Here is a 22,209-nt window from a genome sequence, read left to right as displayed (position 1 = left end):
ACACCTTATATGGAGTTGAAAGCGAGCCTTTCTGGGTCTAAACTCTTTATACTTGAGAAACCTAACTTTACTGGGAAAACACTCAATTTGATTTATAGACTTTAAGTCTTGATATAAAGTTTGAGATTGAACTTTAACTTCGTTTGTTTAATCTGATATGAACAAATTTTAATTATACTTAAAATTAATTTGATTTGAAAAAAGTTTCATTTGAGATGAAAAAAATTTGTATTCTACTTTATTATTTATTTATTTATTTGGTTTTAAAAAAGTTGTGTTTGACATGAAACAAGTTTCCTGTGGTTTGAAAATGTCATCTGACCTGAAAAAAATTTAATTTTATTTGAAAAAAGTTTCATCTTAAAATCTATTTGACTTGGCGGCCGCTGTGGTGTGGTGGTAGCCTTCTCCGCCTATCACACTGATACTGGGTTCAAGGCTCGAGCAAAGCAGCGTCAAAAGTTTAGAAAAAAAGCTTTTTTAATTGGAAAATAGTTTTTCTGATCAGGGTCACCCCTCGGCTGAATTTGCCAAACACTCCGAGTGTATTTCTGAGTGAAAATTCATCTGCCTTTCAGATGTTTTTCGGCCAATATGTCCGAACCGGCGTGCTCCGAATTACAGTAGTGTGCTCTACCTACTGGGCCATGATATATGTGCAACAAAACATATAATAACACCTTACATGTACATATAAGAAAATATTTCGAAAGGGAATCTATGACTTGCGGCACTTTTCACAAATGACATTTGTTATTTCTAAATTTTCAGTTACGAGTTTAAGATTTTGGGTTTTCTTTTATACCTAGAATGTATACAAGTTTCAATTTATAGATTTTTGAAACTTTTTTTTTGGGTTTGTTTTAAAGTAATTTTGTGATTTTAGAGTTTTTGCTCAAATAAGTTCAAAATTTGAACCTTTTAAAATTAAAATACCCAATAATAAATTGAGCGGTTTCCAATTTATTTCAAAAAAGATTCAAAAATTGCTTAATGGTCTAAAATGTAAGCTCAATTTTTTTATTCATGTTATTTGTGTCCTGTGAGATAAAAAAGAAGTGCGAGTTTTACGTTTTATAAAACTGGAAAAAACTGTTGAAGCATAATTGAGAATATTGGGAAATTTATTTGATTTTTATGCTTTTGTGGTTCTTCAAAATATATTTTTTCAAATTGCGATTACATAATTAAAAAAAGAAGTTCCATCGTAATAAACCGGACGTTGCCTAAATTAATTCTATGTTGGGCTGTAATAATCCTTGCTGCATCCTGTAAAAGAATAAAGTCGATAGTTTAATTATTATGTAAACGACCAGAATCGACAGTTAATGCTGTGCTCAAAAATGTGCTTGCATATATTTATTAAATCCAAAAAAAAAAAACAAAGGTTCGAAATTTTTCTAAAATTTTTTGGAATTTTCAAACTTTTTCGAAGATATTTTTGAGATTGGTTTATATAGTTTCAATTACAAAATTATTAAAAGGTTTTTATGAGTATTATTGAAAATAAAAGAAAGAACTATTGACGAAATTTGGTTAAAACTGTCATTGCTGGATAAGTGTGTGTCATATGACTTAAAGTAAAAAAAAAATTGAGTACTCTAGATTTTGTTCCAACTACTGAATAAAAGCTAAGTTCTCGCTCACAGGTCTTGATAAAATTAACGTACTTTTTATAGAAAATTTTTGAAAATTGCAAAGCATCACAAATCTCATTTATTGCTAAAAAAAAAGAACTCACTTGTCCCCGTTTCCCAACCAGGCTCCACATCATTTTGTTTATTTTGTTCCTTCAACCAAGTGTAGAGTGGCGCAAAATATTCCATAACACCTTTTCCGCTCAGCTTGCGATCACCGGTGGCTATTTCCAATAAATCGCGCCAATGCTTCGTTGCACCAGCTTCCATTATCTCCCTGAAGGTATGACAATGCAAATATAAAAAAAAGCCTTACAACTTGTTTCAATGTCACTCATATATAACTACAATTATACATATATACATACACAACTTTGTGCATTTTGTTTACGTACTTCATTAAAGTGCCCGCCTTCTTGCTGCCATAAAAATCGCAATTGTGCAATGGATACTCCGGATCACCAGGTCGATATTGCTCACTGGCCAAACAAAATGCTCGATAAAATTGAAAGCCCAGTATTTCCGAAAGCAATTTCCTGTTCACAAAAAAATGTACAAATGTGAGTTCATACTAAGATTATATCCATACCTGCACTTTCCAGATATTCTATACTAAACTAAAGAGATACAGTTTACCAATCTACACAACGTAAACTATTTAATTGATGCTTTGATGAAAGCATTGATGGCCAGCTAAAGCTACGTAAAACTCGGCCCGCACGTCCAATAAAATTGATAGAAACTTTGCATTTATATAGGATAAATGTGTATGTATTTGTATTTGCTTAGACTTTTATTCATGATGGGTCAAAACGAGTTACAACAACTCTCTGGTTCACTGCGTCTCTATGAAACATACATAGATACGCACCCACCAGCAACTATGGATGGCTTATACCCTGCAGTCAAATCCACAAGTTATGAACAGGTTCAGAAAGAGAATTACATAAAAAATTAAGAAAATGTAAACCTCATATTCGTCGGCTTATTATCGATAATGAAATTAACGTCGTGCTATCGACGGAATACAGATGTGTGTTTGTTTTTATATCAAAGCGTTATCGGTATCTGTTTTATTAAGACCGATTAGTTGTCGATAACAAATTGGTTATCGACGTGGTAGCACTCCCGTAACCAATCCATAACTAATCGATTAGATATAGATAAATTTTCGATAACACAGCGGTAGAAAATTGATAGCACTTCGATAACTTTTCAATAACTTAATGATAGCATTTTCGATATATGTTTGACAAAAAACCGATAACTCGTCGATAAAAAATCGGTAAATTATCGATAGTCTTTTTTATTGATGGTAACACTGCGCTAGCAATTCGATAACTCGATAAGACGCCCAGAATTAGTCGATAGCAAACAGATAACAGATCGCTAACCAATTGATAACAGCCGTCTTGTTGCGGTTCTGGCTTCGGTTTTAATTTCTCGTATCGCTTTTACCACGTGTATTAGAACACGTTACACTACAGTTAAGCAAAGACACTAACGCTTATATTGTGTATTCCCCGAAAACCTAGGCGGAGATGCATACTTTAACAAAAACGGTGTTAAAGTCACATACCAAGGAAGTTTGCTGAAATAACAGATTTCCGTCAATATTAGACGATCAGTGAAGGCTGTTGGCATGACAGAGGTTCCTGTTGTACCATACGAACACAGGAATGAGCGCCGTGAGCATACATTTTTCTTTAATATTTACAGAATATCATTATTTTAAAACCAAAAATCCATTTTAGTTGCTTCAAGTATGATCTATTTCGGACCACTTCGGTTACAGTCAGAAAATTCTAGTTCGTTTTCTCTGACCAGCTTAGCATTTCGCTTGTTGGTTACACATACATACGTAGACTATGCATGTTTGCGTGTGAAAAATCTGTTGCGATTTTAGCGTTTTTGTGCTTTAAGCTGTAGGATATTGGCGAATTCTTTTGCTAGCGGCTGAATTTGTGAGCTTTATTCGCTGTGCCATGAGATGCTGATGGGCAACGGCTTGTTAATATTTTTTTGGGGACTCAACGAAGATAAAAGTGTATTGAAATGTTGAGTGGATTTAGATTAAATTTTCAGTTTAAAGCCTGATTGCCTGATGCAGTTAGCCATATATCAAGCCGACGGATCTAGATAATCGACTAAGTGGCCATATGGCTTTACGGATAACTAAAATGGGCTTAAAAACACACAAGACATGGTAACCATTTGTCAGATACTCTTCACCTTTCTACAAAAGATTCCCAAATTGAAGGATATAAGTGGACTTTCTATACAGGAGAACGTTGGTGAAATTTAAGTCAGGCACACGCACACACCCTGCCGGGAGTTTTCAGCTCACGGTAAAAGCAAAATATATGAAACGGTGAAAGGATGGCTGATGTCAAAACCAAGACCACTGGAGCTAAGAAGAATGGGCACATTGTGGGCATATATGATCTCTAACTCCTTCTGTATAAGTTTACCTGAGTTAAACCACGCCGAGGAGCCAATAAATTGAGCGAACGCCCTTTAAGCCAGAACAGGCAGTAGCCTTCTGCTTAGTGTTAGTCAAATATGTAGTAGATGCTGCACGCCTTCCTCTTCCTTATTATATCATCAGCTCAGACAGTAATCATATTATTTGATGCACATCCTAGCCGAGAGAGTACTTACCGTAGAGTTTCCAATGAGAAACCTTACCAAGGCCGATTATGGCTCAAAATTGGTTTTGTGCGTCCTTTTTCATAGAAAGGCAAAACTAAGCTTAAAAGAGGCTATAGCTACACCATTCTCAGGTAGGATTGAGGCGATAGTTCGCCTCTGAGCCGGCTCATCAGCTATAAAGTTGCCTTCAATATCCCTGTGCCTTCGCACCCACATAAGGCTGATACTGAAGTGCTGGGTAATTTCTGAAGAGGATCAGCACATGAGTCCAATAGTCTGGGAAAATAAACACACGAAGGCGTCAAATGGTTTATTGCACTGCGCATTGGCAATATTTCCCCTTGATATAAGCTTCAAAAAAAAAAAAAAAAGTTACCTACTCCCACCTTCCCATCGTGGTTAAGGGCTAACGATAAAAATATGCAATCAGTTACTTTCTTATTAACCGCCACTTGTTTTGCACTGTGAATTTAAGCAGGAGCGAAATATCATGCTACATCTGACAGATTGCCGAAAAAAACGGAAATCTGAGTCATCGGCTCTGGAGTCCTTCACCTTGCTAAAAAATGTAATTAATTTACTCCTCTTTCTCATCGTTGTGACAGTTTCTGCAGAGGGAATTTTTTGGTATGAGACGCAGTTTTTGCAATAGTAAAGTGAACTGCGATGCCTTTGGCAAGTGCTCTCAAAGCAAAATTCTTCAGATAATGAATTACGCTCATTCATTTTCTATGCAAATGAGACTTTAAGTCCTCACAATTGGCAATATCGTTTTAATTATATTTTAGCTCCACGATTATCCTCAAAAGTTAATCCAGTGACGAAAATACGGAGCTACCTGCCTCGCTCATAGCCATTTTGGAACCTTTCCGGGTCATCTCATCAGCAAATTAATTCCCTACAACATTGCTGTGAAGATGCCCTATAAACGCTAGCGAGCCTCTGCAAGATATACGATTTTATCAAGTTAGATTTTAATGCCCGTAAGGCATTCTGGCTGTTAACGAAGATAGAAGACTACATTGTTATATGAAACCGCACTGTCCTGCAGCAGTATAGCTACTCAATCTATGTACTGTAAGCAAGAGAATAAGGAGTCAGTTCGACTGATTTCATAGCAGATGCCTCGAGGAAACTCAGTTCTGTATGCAAAAGCTGCCGCAAAAAAGTTTGTATTGGACGTTAGGTCAGTTTTGGCATTTCTGTTTTTTAAGTGCAAAGATCAAGCTGATTTCTCTGGATTTTATCAGTCTGAGAACCTTTGCAGAGGTGCCAAGTGACAGAAGACGCTTAAGCCATCTTGAGAGTCGCTGCTCACCGCACATTATAGCACCAGGATTGCTAGCCTTTGCACCTTCCAAATCACTCGGTGATTGAATACATGATAATTTCCCAAATACTTACACTGTATTCGGCTTCTCAGGATTTAGACCCCGATAGAATTTAAAATCCGGATCAAAAGTCTTCTCATTCCGCCTCATCGGTGGCACAACACCAGCATATTTATTTTGCAAACCCCAGTAAGCGCAATTCAACTCCTGCGCGCCAATGTGACCATCCATAACATCCACCAAAAATTTATCATTAATAAAATACTGAGGTATGGCTAAAATTGTGTGAATGCCCTAAAGGAAAATGAGAAAAAAAATTTAGTATTTTGAAACCTTGTTAAACTCGAACTCACCATACGAAATAGTCGATTCATCGATTGCTCCTCATTTAGACTATTATTGAAAAGTATATGCAATCGATTGAGATGACGTGGTGTGCCCGATGCAATGACAGCGGCTTCGCCAATACCACTTGCAAAACCCGGACATGGTTCACTATCCACGCCAAAAGGCAAACGTCCACGATATAAATTGTACTGCAACTCGGCCATATTTCCATGCATTTGCATTAGTTTTTTGTAATCCAATTTGGGACAGTAGCGTAAAGCGGCATCGGGAGGAAAGTAAAATACTTCAGCGCGACAATCGGAGCCAATGTCTTCATCGCCAATGCGTCGTGAAAACTTTTCGTAGAACGAGCTGAGTGAAGAGATGGAAAATTTTTGAAATATTAATTATAGTTGAACAGTGCAAGTTAATGATAACAACAATAAAAACCAACATTCAGACCCAGAAACCAGACTATATATTTCCGAAGGTTTATGATGCGCTAAATCCAAATCTAGCCTCAGATATCCTAACCTAAAAGTGCATAAAACACCGCTTTTGCCCATATTTGAGGTTATGTAGCCTTGCAGTTGTTTTCTTTCACCAAAATTAAAGGATGGTATCTTTAAACACAAGTCTTCTTCTTTCAAATGGCGTTCAATTTTTTCGTTGAGATATCGCATTTTGAAATTTTCATGTTTCAAAATTTTCCTACACCCGAAAATCAATTGAGATAACATAGACATGATATAGTCGATTACTAATTTTCTTGAATTGAGTCTTATTTTTCTTAAAATTGTGTCTCACACCATAAGTGTGCTAACTCACCACACCCCTACACTATCTAACCCTCTTATACCAAGTCACACACAGCCCTAACCAGTAGAAACCACCCCTATCATACCGCAAGCAGGCTAACCCATTTAACCCTGGGGTGATTTGAAATTTCAAAATGCGATATCTCAGCGAAAAAAAATTATATTTGAGCAAACTCAACACCATTTGAAAGAAGAAGACTTGTGCTTAAAGATGCCAGCCTACCATTTTGCTGAAAGAAAACACCTGCAAGGCTACATAACCTCAAATATGGACAAAAACGGTGTTTTTTGCACTCGAAAACCAGAGCTGATAGAGCGATTTTGAGGCCAGATTCCGATTCATCGCATCAAAATCCTTCGAAAATATATAGTCCGGTTTCTGGGCCAGAGATGCTGTCGGCATATGTTATCCATAACAGACACATAAGGATGATAATCAGGATATCGATATGAACTTGCGTTCAAAAAAAAAAAAAAAAAAATCTATCTAAAAAAAAAAAAAACGGAAGCCGAGAACGGTGTTTCCTGCTCACATGAAGTAATGAAAACCGATTGTGTTAATAATAGATGGAAAGAAAAAAAGAATGATAGTGAAACGAAAAGAGTTAAAAATGAAAGACAAAGATCTACTCGTATAAGGTCGTCTGTCAGAGCGGCGAGATCTATTATTTTGATTTTGTAGGATTGTTTAGGCGGGATGATATAAGGTTAATGTGTATAAAGACAGTTTACCTTATGTCCCCCTAAAATGCCTATAAGTTCAATTGACCTTATGACCACGTTCAATGACTATAAGGCCAGTATGGAGATCAATGAAAATTCCGTCTGACAATTTCGCGTAAAATACTGTAAATATATTTTGCTGTACCTTATTATTTCATAGAAAACCTCGCGGACTAGTTCTAATAGGATTTTTCACTGCAATGAATCTAGAATATAATAAAATGTGCGCCCAAAATTTGAAATAAAAGCCTTATTTTTATTCAAACGCTTTCATATATGTATATTTGAAATTTGGTTGTGCGAAACAAAACAATTGACTTTATGGCCCCTTTCGAAAATGTCAGTTGACATTATTATCATTATCATTACAAAAAAGCGCAATGGTCATAAGTTCAATAGTGTTGAAATTGTATGAAATGTAAAATTTGACGCTGTGAGCTTTTTAAATGGCGTCTATTTAATATAGTCATAAGGCCAAATGAAGTTATGACCTTGACCTTATGTCAACTCGACTTCCTGACTCCTGCAGTGTCTTCATAAAAATACAGTTAAACTACTCCAGGAGTGTAGAGTCTTAGATACTAAGGAAATTATCTGCATTAATGTCATGCTCATCCTGTTGTACTTAATGTGCTCCTCAACTTGCTCTAGAATTTCACATGTGTGGAACTGCAACTTGTTCAGTAGTAAGACTTGGCAAGTCTGGCTGTTGGATCTCGAAGTAGTATGGCTACAGTGGCATCCTCAGAAGGTTTGCTGGTGCGGCTTATCACAAGCCACCATTAATTTTTGACATGCTTCATAAGGTCCTTTCTCCCTTCAAGAGGGGACCTGACGTGGAGAAATAATTCTTTTTACAACTGACGAAATCGAAATCTTAGATTACATTAAGGACTCACCACATTTTCAACAACTACATAATAAGATTCCAGCAACTTTACTGAAATTACTTACTATGTGCACTAACTCACATTCTACTTCAAAGCTCACATGCCACTCTTACAATAATTTGCTTCCATAAAGTTAAAACTACGCACACATACTTACTCCGACATTTGATTAAGTCCAATCGATTCAAAGAACTCCGCTGCCTTTTTAATAATCTTCAGTGGGGTTACGAGTATTTCTTCCAAGCGCTGTTGCACAGTGGGTAGTTGGTTCTTGGGGTATGGTGTGCGAAAAACTGTGCGTGGTGACCATGCTTGACGTACAATTTGCTCCAACACATGTGCGGGTATGGCGTCCTCGTCGGCATTCAATTTATCACCATAAGTGTTGCGTACACATTTAAGTAGATAGGCGTGTAATTCTTTGTACAACGGCATTATCTCCCATACGACATCCTCGAGCTCACGTTGGAAATTATCCGTATCGTAATACAAATACCAGGTACGTGATGGGGTTATGTGGCCTATGTGTGTGGAGACACAAACAAAGAAGCAAAGGAGAATAAGTGAAAAACAAATAAATAAATATGTGTTGGATAATACAAAGAAATATATATATTTGCTTTAGTATGAGATGTGTGTATGTATGTGTATAGTTGCGTTACGTTGGTGTGAATATTCTTTCCACGCTGGTCTCTTATGTAATATTGGTGTTAGTAAACGTCCTTTGCAATTTGTGATTACCCTGCAAAAATGGTTGGATCATGTCCCTGCAAAAATCGTTGGATCATGTGGTCCACTGGAGTACTTACCTTTATACTCCTCTGTAATGCAGCAATGGACCAACTCACGTTTCTACACGAACACATTGTAAGCCGATCATTGCTCGTTTTTAACGATTGTAATCATTACACGATGTTTATTGGACTGTGGGTACTCCATGGATTACTCTGATGTAATGCGGAGCTGGTGTATATGGTCCAGTCCTAGGACATCGCAATGTTAATTGGACCATAGTTTTTGTATGAATTGTGGTTAATTTTGGAGTACTCGGTTGGTCCATAGCGAGTACTCCATACATGCATGCATGGAGTACTCGCGATTTTTGCAGGGTAGTTGAATGGCATATTTTTTCATTGATTTCTTGTCAATCGAATGGTTACTGCCTCTGCCTCATTACCATCACCACGAATGCTCAATATTCCAACCGCTTCATAACGGCTTCAATTAACCTTGTTAGTATTGTTGGATGGACCTTCGGGTTATGCGTCCACCGGTCAATTGACTTAATATATTTATGTGTGCAAACAAACAAACGCATATTTATACCCTAGATGTGAACACTGAGCTGGCCAGCATTTACAGGAGGCTACCCAGAGGAAAAACATCGATTTTTGAAAGAATTGGATTGAAACTCATACTAAAACTAACTCATACTAAACCAAGACATACGCCAAGACTTAGGGGGTCCTGGTACTGATACGCGGGTTGAGATAGTAACTGGGACTTAGACGGATACTTAAACTGATACTGGGAGCCAGACTGGAAATTTTACAAAAGCAGTTATTGATGCTGTGACTGGGACTATTATCGTGGTATAAAGTTGTTATTGAGGATGCGACTTGGACTAGGCTTGAGACAGGTTATGAGGCTGTGTCGGAGGTTGTATAGGCTAGGATTGAAATCTGTACTAAGGCCGACATTAAGGCTGAGACGGTTAATAAGACTAGGGCTGAGACTAGGATTGAGATGGATAATAATCCAGGGGTTTAAACAAGTTCTAAGGCTGAAGGTATGACTGGCACTGTGATTGAGGGTAAGACTGAAATTAAAATGGGGATAAAAACAAAATCTATGAAAGAATGCAGAGACTTTGACTCGTACTGGAACGCAAACTGAAGCCGAAACTGGGATTGGAAATCGTACCGACAAAAACACTTAGCCGTAGACTGAGACTTAAACTAAGCCGGATACCGGTCAGTAACTGATACTGAGACCGAAGCTAAAATTTGGACTGGGAATAAAGCGGAGATTGTTACTACGACTGAAAAAGCGAAGAAAACTAAGACCAATGGTGAGACTCAGGCTTGGATTGAATAAAAAGAGATGAAAACTTATGCTCACACAGAGACTAATTCTAAATTCAGACCGGCCGGTATTGGGGTCCTACAACATACAGTATATATAGCTCAGAGTTAAATATCTCAGTATTATATTGAATGTTTACCGAAGGGCTAGATCTCTGTCGCGATATATCGCTTTCCTATGTTCACAAAAGCGTGCAATTACTAGAACATGTTGACATTGATATCATCGGCCTAAACACCCGCGTCGTTAGTTCTGCTTACTCTAAACTGGAAAAAGAAGCGGTAAAGATGGGTTTGATGGTGAATGAGGACAAAACGAAGTACCTGCTGTCACCGAGCAAAGAGTCAGCACATATGCGCCTTGGCAACCACGCTACTATTGGCAGCCATAATTTCGAAATAGTAAAAGACTTCGTTTATTTGGGAACCAGCATTAACACTAACAACAACACATCAGCTCTGAAACGCACGAAGAATCACTATTGCCAATAAATACTACTTTGGACTAGGTAGGCAATTGAAAAGTAAAGTCCTCTCTCGGCAAATGAAAATCATACTCTACAAGTCACTTATCGTACCTGTCCTGCTATATGGCGCAGAAGCATGGACCATGACAACATCAGAAGGTACGGCTCTGGAAGTGTTCGAGAGAAAAGTTCTTCGAAAGATTTATGGACATCTACGCGTTGGAGATGGCGAGTACCGAACAAGATTTAACGATGAGCTGTACGAGCTCTACGCAGACATCAACATAGCCCAGCGAATTAAAACGCAGCGGCTGCGCTGGCTATGCCATGTTATGCGAATGAAAGATGACGCTCCGGCCAAGAAAGTGTTTTTATGAGAACCCGCCTATGGAAGCAGAGGTAGAGGGCGGCCCCCACTCCGCTGGAAGGACCAGGTGGAAAACGATTTAAACTCCCTTGGTGTGACAAATTGGCGCCGGTTGGCAGAGAGAAGAAGCGACTGGAGCGCCTTGTTTGAAGGCCATAATCGTTTAAATGGTTAAGCGCCAATTAAGTAAGTAAGTAGTGTTCATAAAAAGCAATGGGATTCTTACCAGCTCCGCTAATTACTTAAAATTACTCGCGAGCTTAAGACGTCACTGGATCACCTACCATTAATCTTAAATTTCAATACGCATTATACTCAGATGCAACTAAATTATGTGTCTATGTATCACCTCTACAAATGGTGTGTGTCCACTATTCATCGCAACCGATTCAGCTATATGTTATACACTATGGCCACCAGAGGTTTGTGCCTGAGCTTTTCGGTACAACATGTTCTGTAGCTAGTTTCATCTAGATGGGTCTCCTAAGCATTATCTAAGCGAGGATAAGCGTTTTTTTAAGCGCAAACGTATACGCTTGTAAAAAAACAAGGCTATTAATAATCTTTACCCGACAGTGCTGTGGTAACGGGTGGTCCTATAATGCGTGATAGCGCTGGCAATTTTCTAGCAATATTTCATACCCCTCAAAAGGGCAATGGAGTCAGTTAAGGGAATAAGCAGATATTCTTTAACGGCTGATAGTATTCTATTTCGAGGTGTGAAATATCTGTCACTCAATCTAACTAAACACACCTTAATATCGGCAGGGAAAGCTATCTCCACTTGGGTTTGAAATCTGCACACTGGGAGCATCCTCTCGATATAATCGAGCTGTGGGAGCTAATTTTCCTCTCACTACCTATTAACGCTATGGTATCGGAAAAGACCTATGCATACAGCAAAGCGCGAGTCATGAAGCGGAATCAGTCTATTTTATATATCATATAAGATTACGTCTAGCCAAACCAAAAGACTGAACCCATTGTCGACGATGTCATTGTTTTATCAGTGAGGCTTCAGATCTGTTAATCACGATACACTAATTTCTGGAGAAGACCGCCATAAATCGACAACCGCTGCGTTGTGAGAGTCGAAGGAAAGCTTGATCTAGCTTTATGCTTTATGCTCGCTTTAATATTTTTGGTACAACTTAAAGCTGTTCAATGAGTTGTGTCACAATTTCCTGCAGAGCAAAGGAGTATCCATAAATAAGTATGTTTGCATGTGCTCCTGCATGTTCATTTTGCCTACATTAATTGCTCAGTTGTATGTGTTATTTTAAATGCAATTTACGACATCTATTCACAATTTCATGCCCAACACATTGAGAGCGTATAGGTTCGATCGTTACGACGTATGCCTGGATACTGTGCCAACCTCTTCCGGAAGGTACATAAATGCATACAACCATAATTTTGCACATTCATCTTTATAACATAGAGGGATGTGTGTGTGTGTGGTGGCTTGGTATTAGGTTACCTCTATTTTCCAATCAATATTCATATGTTTATTCGGTTGTTCTTGCAAATGTGCTTCGTCGATCTTTGTAAGTACCAGGAATGCATTGTCCGCAAATTAGGTTGACATATTTTTCTCGCCTGACACTATTTGAGTGTGAATATACAGCCATACGTACATACATACATACATAAATACATAATGTGCATTGTTACCTCAAACCGAAATGATTTGCGTAAATTTTACTTAATGTGTAATTTAATTTTGTGTTACTGCTCTTAGCATTATGACTTGTGCTTTTGCGGTAATGGTAATTGGTAATCAAAGGCTAAGATGTGGAGAAAAAAATATTCTTGAAATCGGGGCAATTGATTCCTAAAAATCAGATATTGCATTCAACTTATAATTAGAAAAGACAATTAGGTTTATCACGGATAACAACCGATATGCCAGAAAAAGAAAGGCCTCAGCGAGATCTTTTAGTCAGATATATTTCCTAAGATTTTTTGAAAACTGCGACCGAAATAGCTTTAGGCAATTTCTCATCTGCTTTATTAACATAATGAAAACTTGAAGTTTTTAATTCTAGGCTCTGCTATTAAATGTCATTCTTAAAAGTTTTAACCAGGAAAATCATGCTACCTAACGAAAATATATTTATGGGGTCATGCAGGGACTATTTCTGGGTCCAATTTGAAATCATTGCTGACCTGCTTGGGGATGATTTTGCGATAACTTCGAGACTTCTTTGTACAAATGTTGGAATAATTCTGAGACTATTTCAAGATCATTTCGGAACTATTTTGGATTTTTTCGGCACTACTGTAGGTACAAACTCGAGATTTTTTTGAGAAGTTGTTAGGTAACATATCGGGTATATTCGCACGTTTATTTCAAGAATATTTCGGAATTTTGTTGAGATTATGTCGGGACTCTTTTGAAATCATTATGGGATCATTACGCAGCTATTCAAATGTAGTTTCAAAATTATGTTAGGCAATATTCGGGGAAAATTTTTTTCGGATTCTCAAAACTCATTTATGAGCACAAAAAGTTATCGGGCTCTCATCGATCGGCTGTTGTCGACACGTTATCGACTTGTTTTTTTGACAACAACTGTTATAAAAGCGTTGTCGGTACACTAATGTTGAATTATAGCTTTCTTATTGATAAACTTTAGTTTTGTTATCGAAAAAAATACAGATTTTCTATCGAAAAGTTATCGATTTGCTAAATACAAATTTATATTTGTTTGCCAAAAATCATCGAATTGTTATCGAAAAAATGTGGGTTTTATATCGATAACTTTTTGATAATATCCAGGGTTGTGTGATTTTTATTTGAATGAATCACGAATCCAAAAATAAAATGTATTTTTTATTTGAAAATATTTTCAAATCAAAGATATTTTTTATCTTTTATCTGATTCGGTATTAAAATAAAAGATACTTTTATTTGTTATTTAATTCTTCAGCCAAATCAAAGATACTTTTTATTTGCTATTTGATTCTTCTAAGCGGATGTCATTGCATAACTCATGGGTGAAAATCGTATAATCCTCGGCGCATCTACATAATTAAAATTTTACTAGTACCCTGGATAAAATGTTTAAAATGTAGACCGAAATTTGCAGACGTATGTGTTCACAATATTGATTTCAATAGTCTTCTTTAAATAAAAACGGTATTTTTGAATGAAAGTCGACCGATTTTAAATTGAAAGATGATAACTGCTGTTTTCCGGCCTTATGATATAAGAATTCGGTGACGCAAAATCCGTGTTAAGCTGACATCGAAAGCGCTTGTTTTTTAAATAACTTTTGAACAGTTTCGCAATTGGATTCTTATAACTGGCAGTGATGCGCATCCATTGATACCATCTTCAATAAATTTTCAACATGAACTATAAATGGCCTAAACAGTCTTAAACGAGTAGAAAATATAATAACGCGTCGGACGATGCTGCCGCTGCGCCGATATTTTTGACATTCGGCGGGGGCGTCCGAAAAGCGACAAAAATCGGCGGCGGAGGCGGCGTTTATCTCTAGTATAGCAGACATCTAGTCTGCCAATTTTTGGAAAATGAACAACTTCAGTCTTGATTTCTTTTAAGTCCCATATGAAAGCTGGAGATTTTTTGCGTTGTACGAAAATGGCTTGTTCTTTTATTTTGAAAGCCGGTAACCTCGCAAAATCTCAGGCCCAATAGAATTTTTATACTCAGTTGAGCAGAGCTCAGGGAGTATATTAAGTTTGATTGGATAACGGTTGGTTGTACAGGTATAAAGGAATCGAGATAGATATATACTTCCATATATCAAAATCATCAGGATCGAAAAAAAATTTGATTGAGCCATGTCCGTCCCTCCGTTAACACAATAACTTGAGTAAATTTTGAGGTATCTTGATGAAATTTGCTACGTAGGTTCCTGAGCACTCATCTCAGATCGCTATTTAAAATGAATGATATCGGACTATAACCACGCCCACTTTTTCGATAGCGAAAATTTCGAAAAACCGAAAAAGTGCGATAATTCATTACCAGAGACAGATAAAGCGATGAAACTTGGTATGTGAGTTGTACTTGTGACGCAGAATAGAAAATTAGTAAAATATTGGACAATGGGCGTGGCACCGCCCACTTCTAAAAAAAGGTAATTTAAAAGTTTTGCAAGCTGTAATTTGGCAGTCGTTGAAGATATCATGATGAAATTTGGCGGGAACGTTACTCCTTTTACTATATGTACGCTTAATAAAAATTTGCAAAATCGGAGAAGGACCACGCCCACTTAAGAAAAAATTTTTAAAGTAAAATTTTAACAAAAAATTTAATATCTTTACAGTATATAAGTAAATTATGTCACCATTCAACTCCAGTAATGATATGGTGCAACAAAATACTAAAATAAAAGAAAATTTCAAAATGGGCGTGGCTCTGCCCTTTATCATTTAATTTGTCTAGGATACTTTTAATGTCATAAGTCGAACAAAAATTTACCAATCCTCTTAAAATTTGGTAGGGGCATAGATTTTATGACGTTAACTGTTTTCTGTGAAAATGGGCGAAATCGTTTGAAGCCACGCCCAGTTTTTATACACAGTCGACCGTCTGTCCTTCCGCATGGCCGTTAAGACGATAACTTGATATCTTTACTGAACTTAGTTCACGTACTTATCTGAACTCACTTTATCTTGGTATAAAAAATGAACGAAATCCGAATATGACCACGCCCACTTTTTCGAAATTTACGAAAAATGAAAAAAATGCCATAATTATATACCAAATACGAAAAAAGGGATGAAACATGGTAATTGGATTGGTTTATTGACGCGAAATATAACTTTAGAAAAAACTGTAAAATGGTTGTGACACCTAGCATATTAAGTAGAAGAAAATCAAAAAGTTCTGCAGGGCGAAATAAAAACCCTTGAAATCTTGGCAGGTATTAAATTTATAAATAAATTAGCGGTATCCAACAGATGATGCTAAGTGTCACCCTGGTCCACATTTTGGTCGATATCTGGAAAACGCCTTCACATAAACAACTGCCACCACTCCCTTTTAAAACTCTGGTTAATACCTTTAATTTGATACCAATATCGTACAAACACATTCTAGGGTCACCTCTGGTCCACTTTTATGGCGATATCTCGAAAAGGCGTCCACCTATAGAACTAAGCCCCACTCCATTTTAAAATACTCATTAACACCTTTCATTTGATACCCATATCGTACAAACATATTCTAGAGTCACCCCTGGTCCACCTTTATGGCGATATCTCGAAAAGGCGACCACCTATAGAACGAAGGCATACTCCCTCTTAAAATACTCATTAACACCTTTCATTTGATACCCATATTGTACAAACGCATCCTAGAGTCACCCCTGGTCCACCTTTATGGCGATATCTCGAAAAGGCGACAACCTACACAACTACCACAACTCCCTTTTAAAACCTTCATTAATAACTTTAGTTTGATACCCATATCGTACAAACAAATTCTAGGGTCACCCCTGGTCCACCTTTATGGCGATATCTCGAAACGGCGTCCACCTATGGAACTAAGGATCACTCCATTTTAAAATACTCATTAACAACTTTCTTTTGATACCCATATTGTACAAACAAATTCTATGGTCACCCCTGGTCCACCTTTATGGCGATATCTCGAAACGGCGTCCACCTATGGAACTAAGGATTACTCCCTTTTAAAATACTCATTAACACCTTTCATTTGATATCCATATCGTACAAACAAATTCTAGAGTCAACCCTGATCCACCTTTATGGCGATATCCCTAAATGGCGTTCACCTATAGAACTATGGCCCACTCCCTCATAAAATACTCTTTAATGCCTTTCATTTAATACACATGTCATACAAACACATTCCAGGGTTTCCCTCGGTTCATTTTCCTACATGGTTATTTTCCCTTATGTTGTCACCATAGCTCTCAACTGAGTATGTAATGTTCGGTTACATCCGAACTTAACCTTCCTTACTTGTTTTGATTATACTCAGTTGAGCAGAGCTCACAGAGTATAATAACTTTGATTGGATAACGGTTGGTTGTACAGGTATAAAGGAATCGAGATAGATATAGACTTCCATATATCAAAATCATCAGTATCGAAAAAAAAATTTGATTGAGCCATGTCCGTCCGCCCGTTAACACGATAACTTGAGTAAATTTTGAGGTATCTTGATGAAACTTGGTACGTAGGTTCACTTATCTCAGATCGCTATTTAAAATGCACGAAATCGGACTATAACCACGCCCACTTTTTCGATATCGAAAATTTCGAAAAACACAAAAAGTGCGATAATTCATTACCAAAGACGGATAAAGCGATGAAACTTGGTAGGTGAGTTGAGCTTATGACGCAGAATAGAAAATTAGTAAAATTTTGGATAATGGGCGTGGCACCGCCCACTTTTACAAGAAAGTAATTTAAAAGTTTTGCAAGCTGTAATTTGGCAGTCGTTAAAGATATCATGATGAAATTTGGCAGGAACGTTACTCCCATTACTATATGAATGCTTAATAAAAAAATTAGTAAAATCGGTGAACGACCACGCCCACCTAAAAAAAATTTTTTTAAAGTAAAATTTTAACAAAAAATTTAATATCTTTACAGTATATAAGTAAATTATGTCAACATTCAACTTCAGTAATGATATGGTGCAACAAAATCTATATATGTAAAATTGAATGTTTGTATGTATGTCATCGATGAACTCAAAAACTACTGGACCGGTTATTATTAAAATTGGTATATATATGTATTTTTCCAAGGGGAAGGTTTGTATAATGGGTACTTTTATACCATGTGACTAGGGTCTCGAGATATAGGCCAAAACATGTACCCGGATACCCCTAGAATGTGTGTGTATTTTGGATATCAAATGAAAGCTGTTGCTGAGAGCTTTTAAGTAATTTTCATTGTACCCACATACCTATTTACATACGTCCTATTCGATTTGCCTGAAATTTGGTATATAAATTTGCCTATATTGGTATTTACGATGATTTTTTCCGGGAAGTAGACTAGAGACGGACTGGGACTGGGATTGGGACTGGGACTGAGACTGAGACTCGGAGTGGGACTGAGACTCGGACTGGGACTGGAACAAAATACATACCACCCTCTGGGACTGGCAATACGATATGAAAAAGAATGAGAAAAACTTGAGAGAAGAGAAAAGGGAGAAGGAGACTGAGAAAGAGATAGAATGAGATGAAGATGGAGATAGGTGAAGCGAAATACGAAGGGAGGGAGGAGTGAATACAAAGATTCGGAAAAAGTGTAGAGGGGCGAGGGCAGAGTTAGACGGAAAAAGCTTATTAAAATGTATGCAGATATACCAAATTTGGGGCAGAACAATGTCTGCCGGATCTGCTAGTACAAAAAAAAAGAAAATTTCAAAATGGGCGTGGCTCCGCCCTTTTTCATTTAATTTGTTTAGGATACTTCTAATGCCATATGTCGAACAAAAATTTACAAATCCTTGTGAAATTGGGTAGGGGCTTAGATTCTAGGACGGTAACTGTTTTCTGTGAAAGCGGGCGGAATCAGTTAAAGCCACGCCCAGTTTTTATACACAGTCGACCGTCTGTCCTTCCGCTCGGCCGTTAACATGATAACTTAAGCAAAAATCGGTATATCTTTACTAAACTCAGTTCACGTTCTTATCTGAACTCACTTTAAATTGGTGTAAAAAATGGCAGAAATCCGACTATGACCACGCCCATTTTTTCGATTTCGAAAATTACGAAAAATTTAAAAAATGCCATAATCCTTTACCAAATATGAAAAAGGGATAAAACATGGTAATTGGATTGGTTTATTGACGCAAAATATAACTTTAGAAAAAAACTTTGTAAAATGGGTGTGACACCTACCATATTAAGTAAAAGAAAATGAAAAAGTTCTGCAGGGCGAAATCAAAAGCCCTTGGAATCATGGCAGGAACACTGCTCATGGTATTACATATATAAATAAATTAGCGACAGATGATGTTCTGGATCACCCTGGTCCACACTTTGGTCGATATATCGAAAACGCCTTCAAATACACAACTAAAGGCCACTCCCTTTTAAAACCCTCATTAATGCCTTTAATTTGATACTCATATCGTACAAACAAATTCTAGAGTCACCCCTGGTCCACCTTTATGGCGATATCTCGAAAAGGCGTCCACCCATAGAACTAAGGCCCACTCCCTTTTAAAATGCTCATTAACACCTTTCGTTTGATACCCGTATCGTACAAACAAATTCTAGAGTCACCCCTGGTCCACCTTTATGGCGATATCTTGAAAACGCGCCCACCTATAGAACTAAGCCAACGCCTTTTAAAATTCTCATTAACATCTTTCATTTGATACCCATATCGTACAAACAAATTCTAGAGTCAGATCTGGTCCAGCTTTATGGCGATATCCCTAAATGGCTTCCACCTATAGAACTAAGGCCCACTCCCTCTTAAAATACTCTTTAATACCTTCCTTCATACAAACACATTCCAGGGTTACCCTAGGTTCATTTTCCTACATAGTGATTTTCCCTTATTTTGTCTCCAAAGCTCTCAGCTGAGTATGTAATGTTCGGTTACACCCGAACTTAGCCTTCCTTACTTGTTTTTACCTAGGCTTGATCAGCCTAGCCAAGCTGTGGAGCATAACCGGCTCCTCAGCACCTAAAGCTTTTTTTGGCTAGGGGGATCAGAGGCCAGAGAGTTCGCCAAAGAACATATACTACAGTGGCCCTATCCGGTCGGTTCCGACACAGTTCTTATCCGAAAGCAATATACATATACCAGCTCATGGCCAAATACATTGCCATCATCATCATGATTATTTCCGTATTTTTATCGGTGGGTACATCTCTTCCCTTTTGAGGACTTGCAATTTTGAGATTCGGGCCAAACTTAATGTGCCAGTTCATTTGCATGAAAGTTATATAAAGCATATTTGATTTGGCTGAGAAACCAAATCACAAATAAAAAATATTTTTTGTTTGGATGCCGAATCAAATAAAAAATGAAAATTATCTTTGATTTGAAGATGGATTTTAAATCAAGAAGTATTTAGAATCACGCAACCCTGATAATGTTGGCTATCGATAAAAAGTTTTTATCCTTCGATAGCAATTTGCTAGTTCGCCTATGCAACACCGACAGCAAACCGATGGCAAGAAATGTGCAAGTACTCCCATAAACCGTCAATAATAATCCGGTAACTCGTCGCTGTTGGTTGTTATCCTTTCCTTTCTTTTCGTTTGCTTTGCTGTGTTTCATTTCCTTCAGTTTCCTTTTCTTTTTCTTTTTTTCCCTTTACTTTATTTTCCGTTCTTTTCCTTTTCTTCTCGCTCTCTACCTTTGGACCAGCTGCCTTCCTATCTAATCAAAATAGTCGTACATACATACAACAACATATGGATGCCACTTAATTTGTCTAAATAGATACTGGATTACTTCGATTTCTGCTCAAAATAAAGATTACAGTTTCTCTTTTGAAAAAAGAAGCTGTGGTGGTCGAGGTTCCATTTTCTGTTTTAACCAATTGGTTGTTGCCCCAAAGCCCACTAACCATTATATGACGCCGCCAAACGCAATAAACGCACGTACGAAATAAAAGCCGACTTAGCACGATCTCGATCGGCTAATACCGTACGCCATTGACGCCAAAAATATTCGAGATCAGCTAAATTTTTAGAACGTCCAGCATGATTCAAAATCGTCGGCACCATAGCAACCTAAAGATCAAACAACATCAACAAAAAAATTATTAAAAATCAGTTCACGCCTTACCCCCTATCTCCCCCAACTCACCGTTGTTTGGCAATCACTAAGCGAGCACACCATTCGCGTTGTTATAAATGTTTGCATTGTATGTATTAAATTTTTGGCTTCTTCGTAATCATCATCTGCAAGTCCATATAATTGCAGCTTCGCAAGACGTTTGACACGCCGACGCAATATTGGATCATTCAATTGCATTACTGGTATTGTGCTGAGATTCATTGCGAGAGCGTACACGAGATGACGATAGTCATTTTCGATTTCTTGTTTGATTGGTGCCTGATTGACGGCATTGTAGCCACGTCCTTTGGTAGTGAGGCTAAAGAAACTGTTACGGCTACGTGTCCAAATATGTTGCATGCGCTCAGAAGCTTTATCCAAATATTGTTTGGCATGTGCCTCATAGGTAGCGGCATGTGGATATTTTGTTTTTATGTTGTTATTGGTATTGGATTTGGCAGCTGAGGATGTGGATGCTGAGTGTGTTATAGTTGGGTGGGCAAGTATTTTAATGTAGATGAAAAGGAGCAGCGGTAATTGTAGCTGAAAGATGTCAGTTGAGTAAAATTGTGTAAAAACATATACCACCTTTTTCTTTTTTTCGCCTTACCTTAGAGTGGCGGTTCCAAAGTAAATAATGTTTAATTTTCATTGTGATCTCATTGAAAGAAAAGTATCGTCTTAATTGAGAGAAGTTTTTAGAACCTTATTCGTTTGCGTACAGCAATATACTGATTTTCGTACCCCCACTAAAGCAGTTTGCTTTTAAGTGGCGATAAGAAAAAGCACGCTCTCGAATAATAATTGATAATCTTGCGCGGGTTGAAAACTAAAAATAGTTTTTTCTTTTATAATTAAACAAAAAACATAAACAGATAATCAAGCAGCATACATGTATAAAAGGAAGTCTGATATTTTTTTACTTATGTGCTCATTAGGGCGGCCCTTCTCTATGGATTGCAACTATAGTTCTAGAAGCAAAAGACAAAAAAAGAACTTCCTAATATAGGATTTTTACGAATCTGATAAACTGTACACCTAATCCTTACACCGATAGTAAAATCGACCAATCGGGTTTGCTATACTTGACTTGCCTAGTTACTAGACATTCTGTAAATTTGATCGCATTCTGGTTAAAAAGAATTTGT

The 22,209-nt window shown here is 37.3% G+C and overlaps 1 protein-coding gene across 1 annotated transcript; it reads right to left on the bottom strand.

The window, feature by feature from the left end:
- Positions 1-1,101: 1,101 nt before the first annotated feature.
- On the bottom strand, positions 1,102-21,828 carry LOC137244699 (angiotensin-converting enzyme-like). Its single transcript, XM_067774092.1, has 9 exons — positions 21,672-21,828; positions 21,092-21,604; positions 20,850-21,015; positions 8,536-8,899; positions 5,974-6,319; positions 5,694-5,914; positions 2,033-2,173; positions 1,742-1,914; positions 1,102-1,269 (listed from the first exon to the last, which is right to left on the bottom strand). Exons 1-9 carry the CDS (start codon positions 21,711-21,713, stop codon positions 1,238-1,240), a joined length of 1,998 nt encoding a protein of 665 aa, XP_067630193.1. The 5' UTR covers positions 21,714-21,828; the 3' UTR covers positions 1,102-1,237.
- Between the last annotated feature and the right edge of the window lie 381 nt (positions 21,829-22,209).

The sequence above is a fragment of the Eurosta solidaginis genome, chromosome 3 (genome assembly GCF_040869045.1).
Source record: "Eurosta solidaginis isolate ZX-2024a chromosome 3, ASM4086904v1, whole genome shotgun sequence".
Classification (NCBI taxonomy): Eukaryota; Metazoa; Arthropoda; class Insecta; order Diptera; family Tephritidae; genus Eurosta; species Eurosta solidaginis.
Note: the sequence above shows the minus strand (reverse complement) of the source record. Positions and strands in the feature narration are given on the sequence as shown.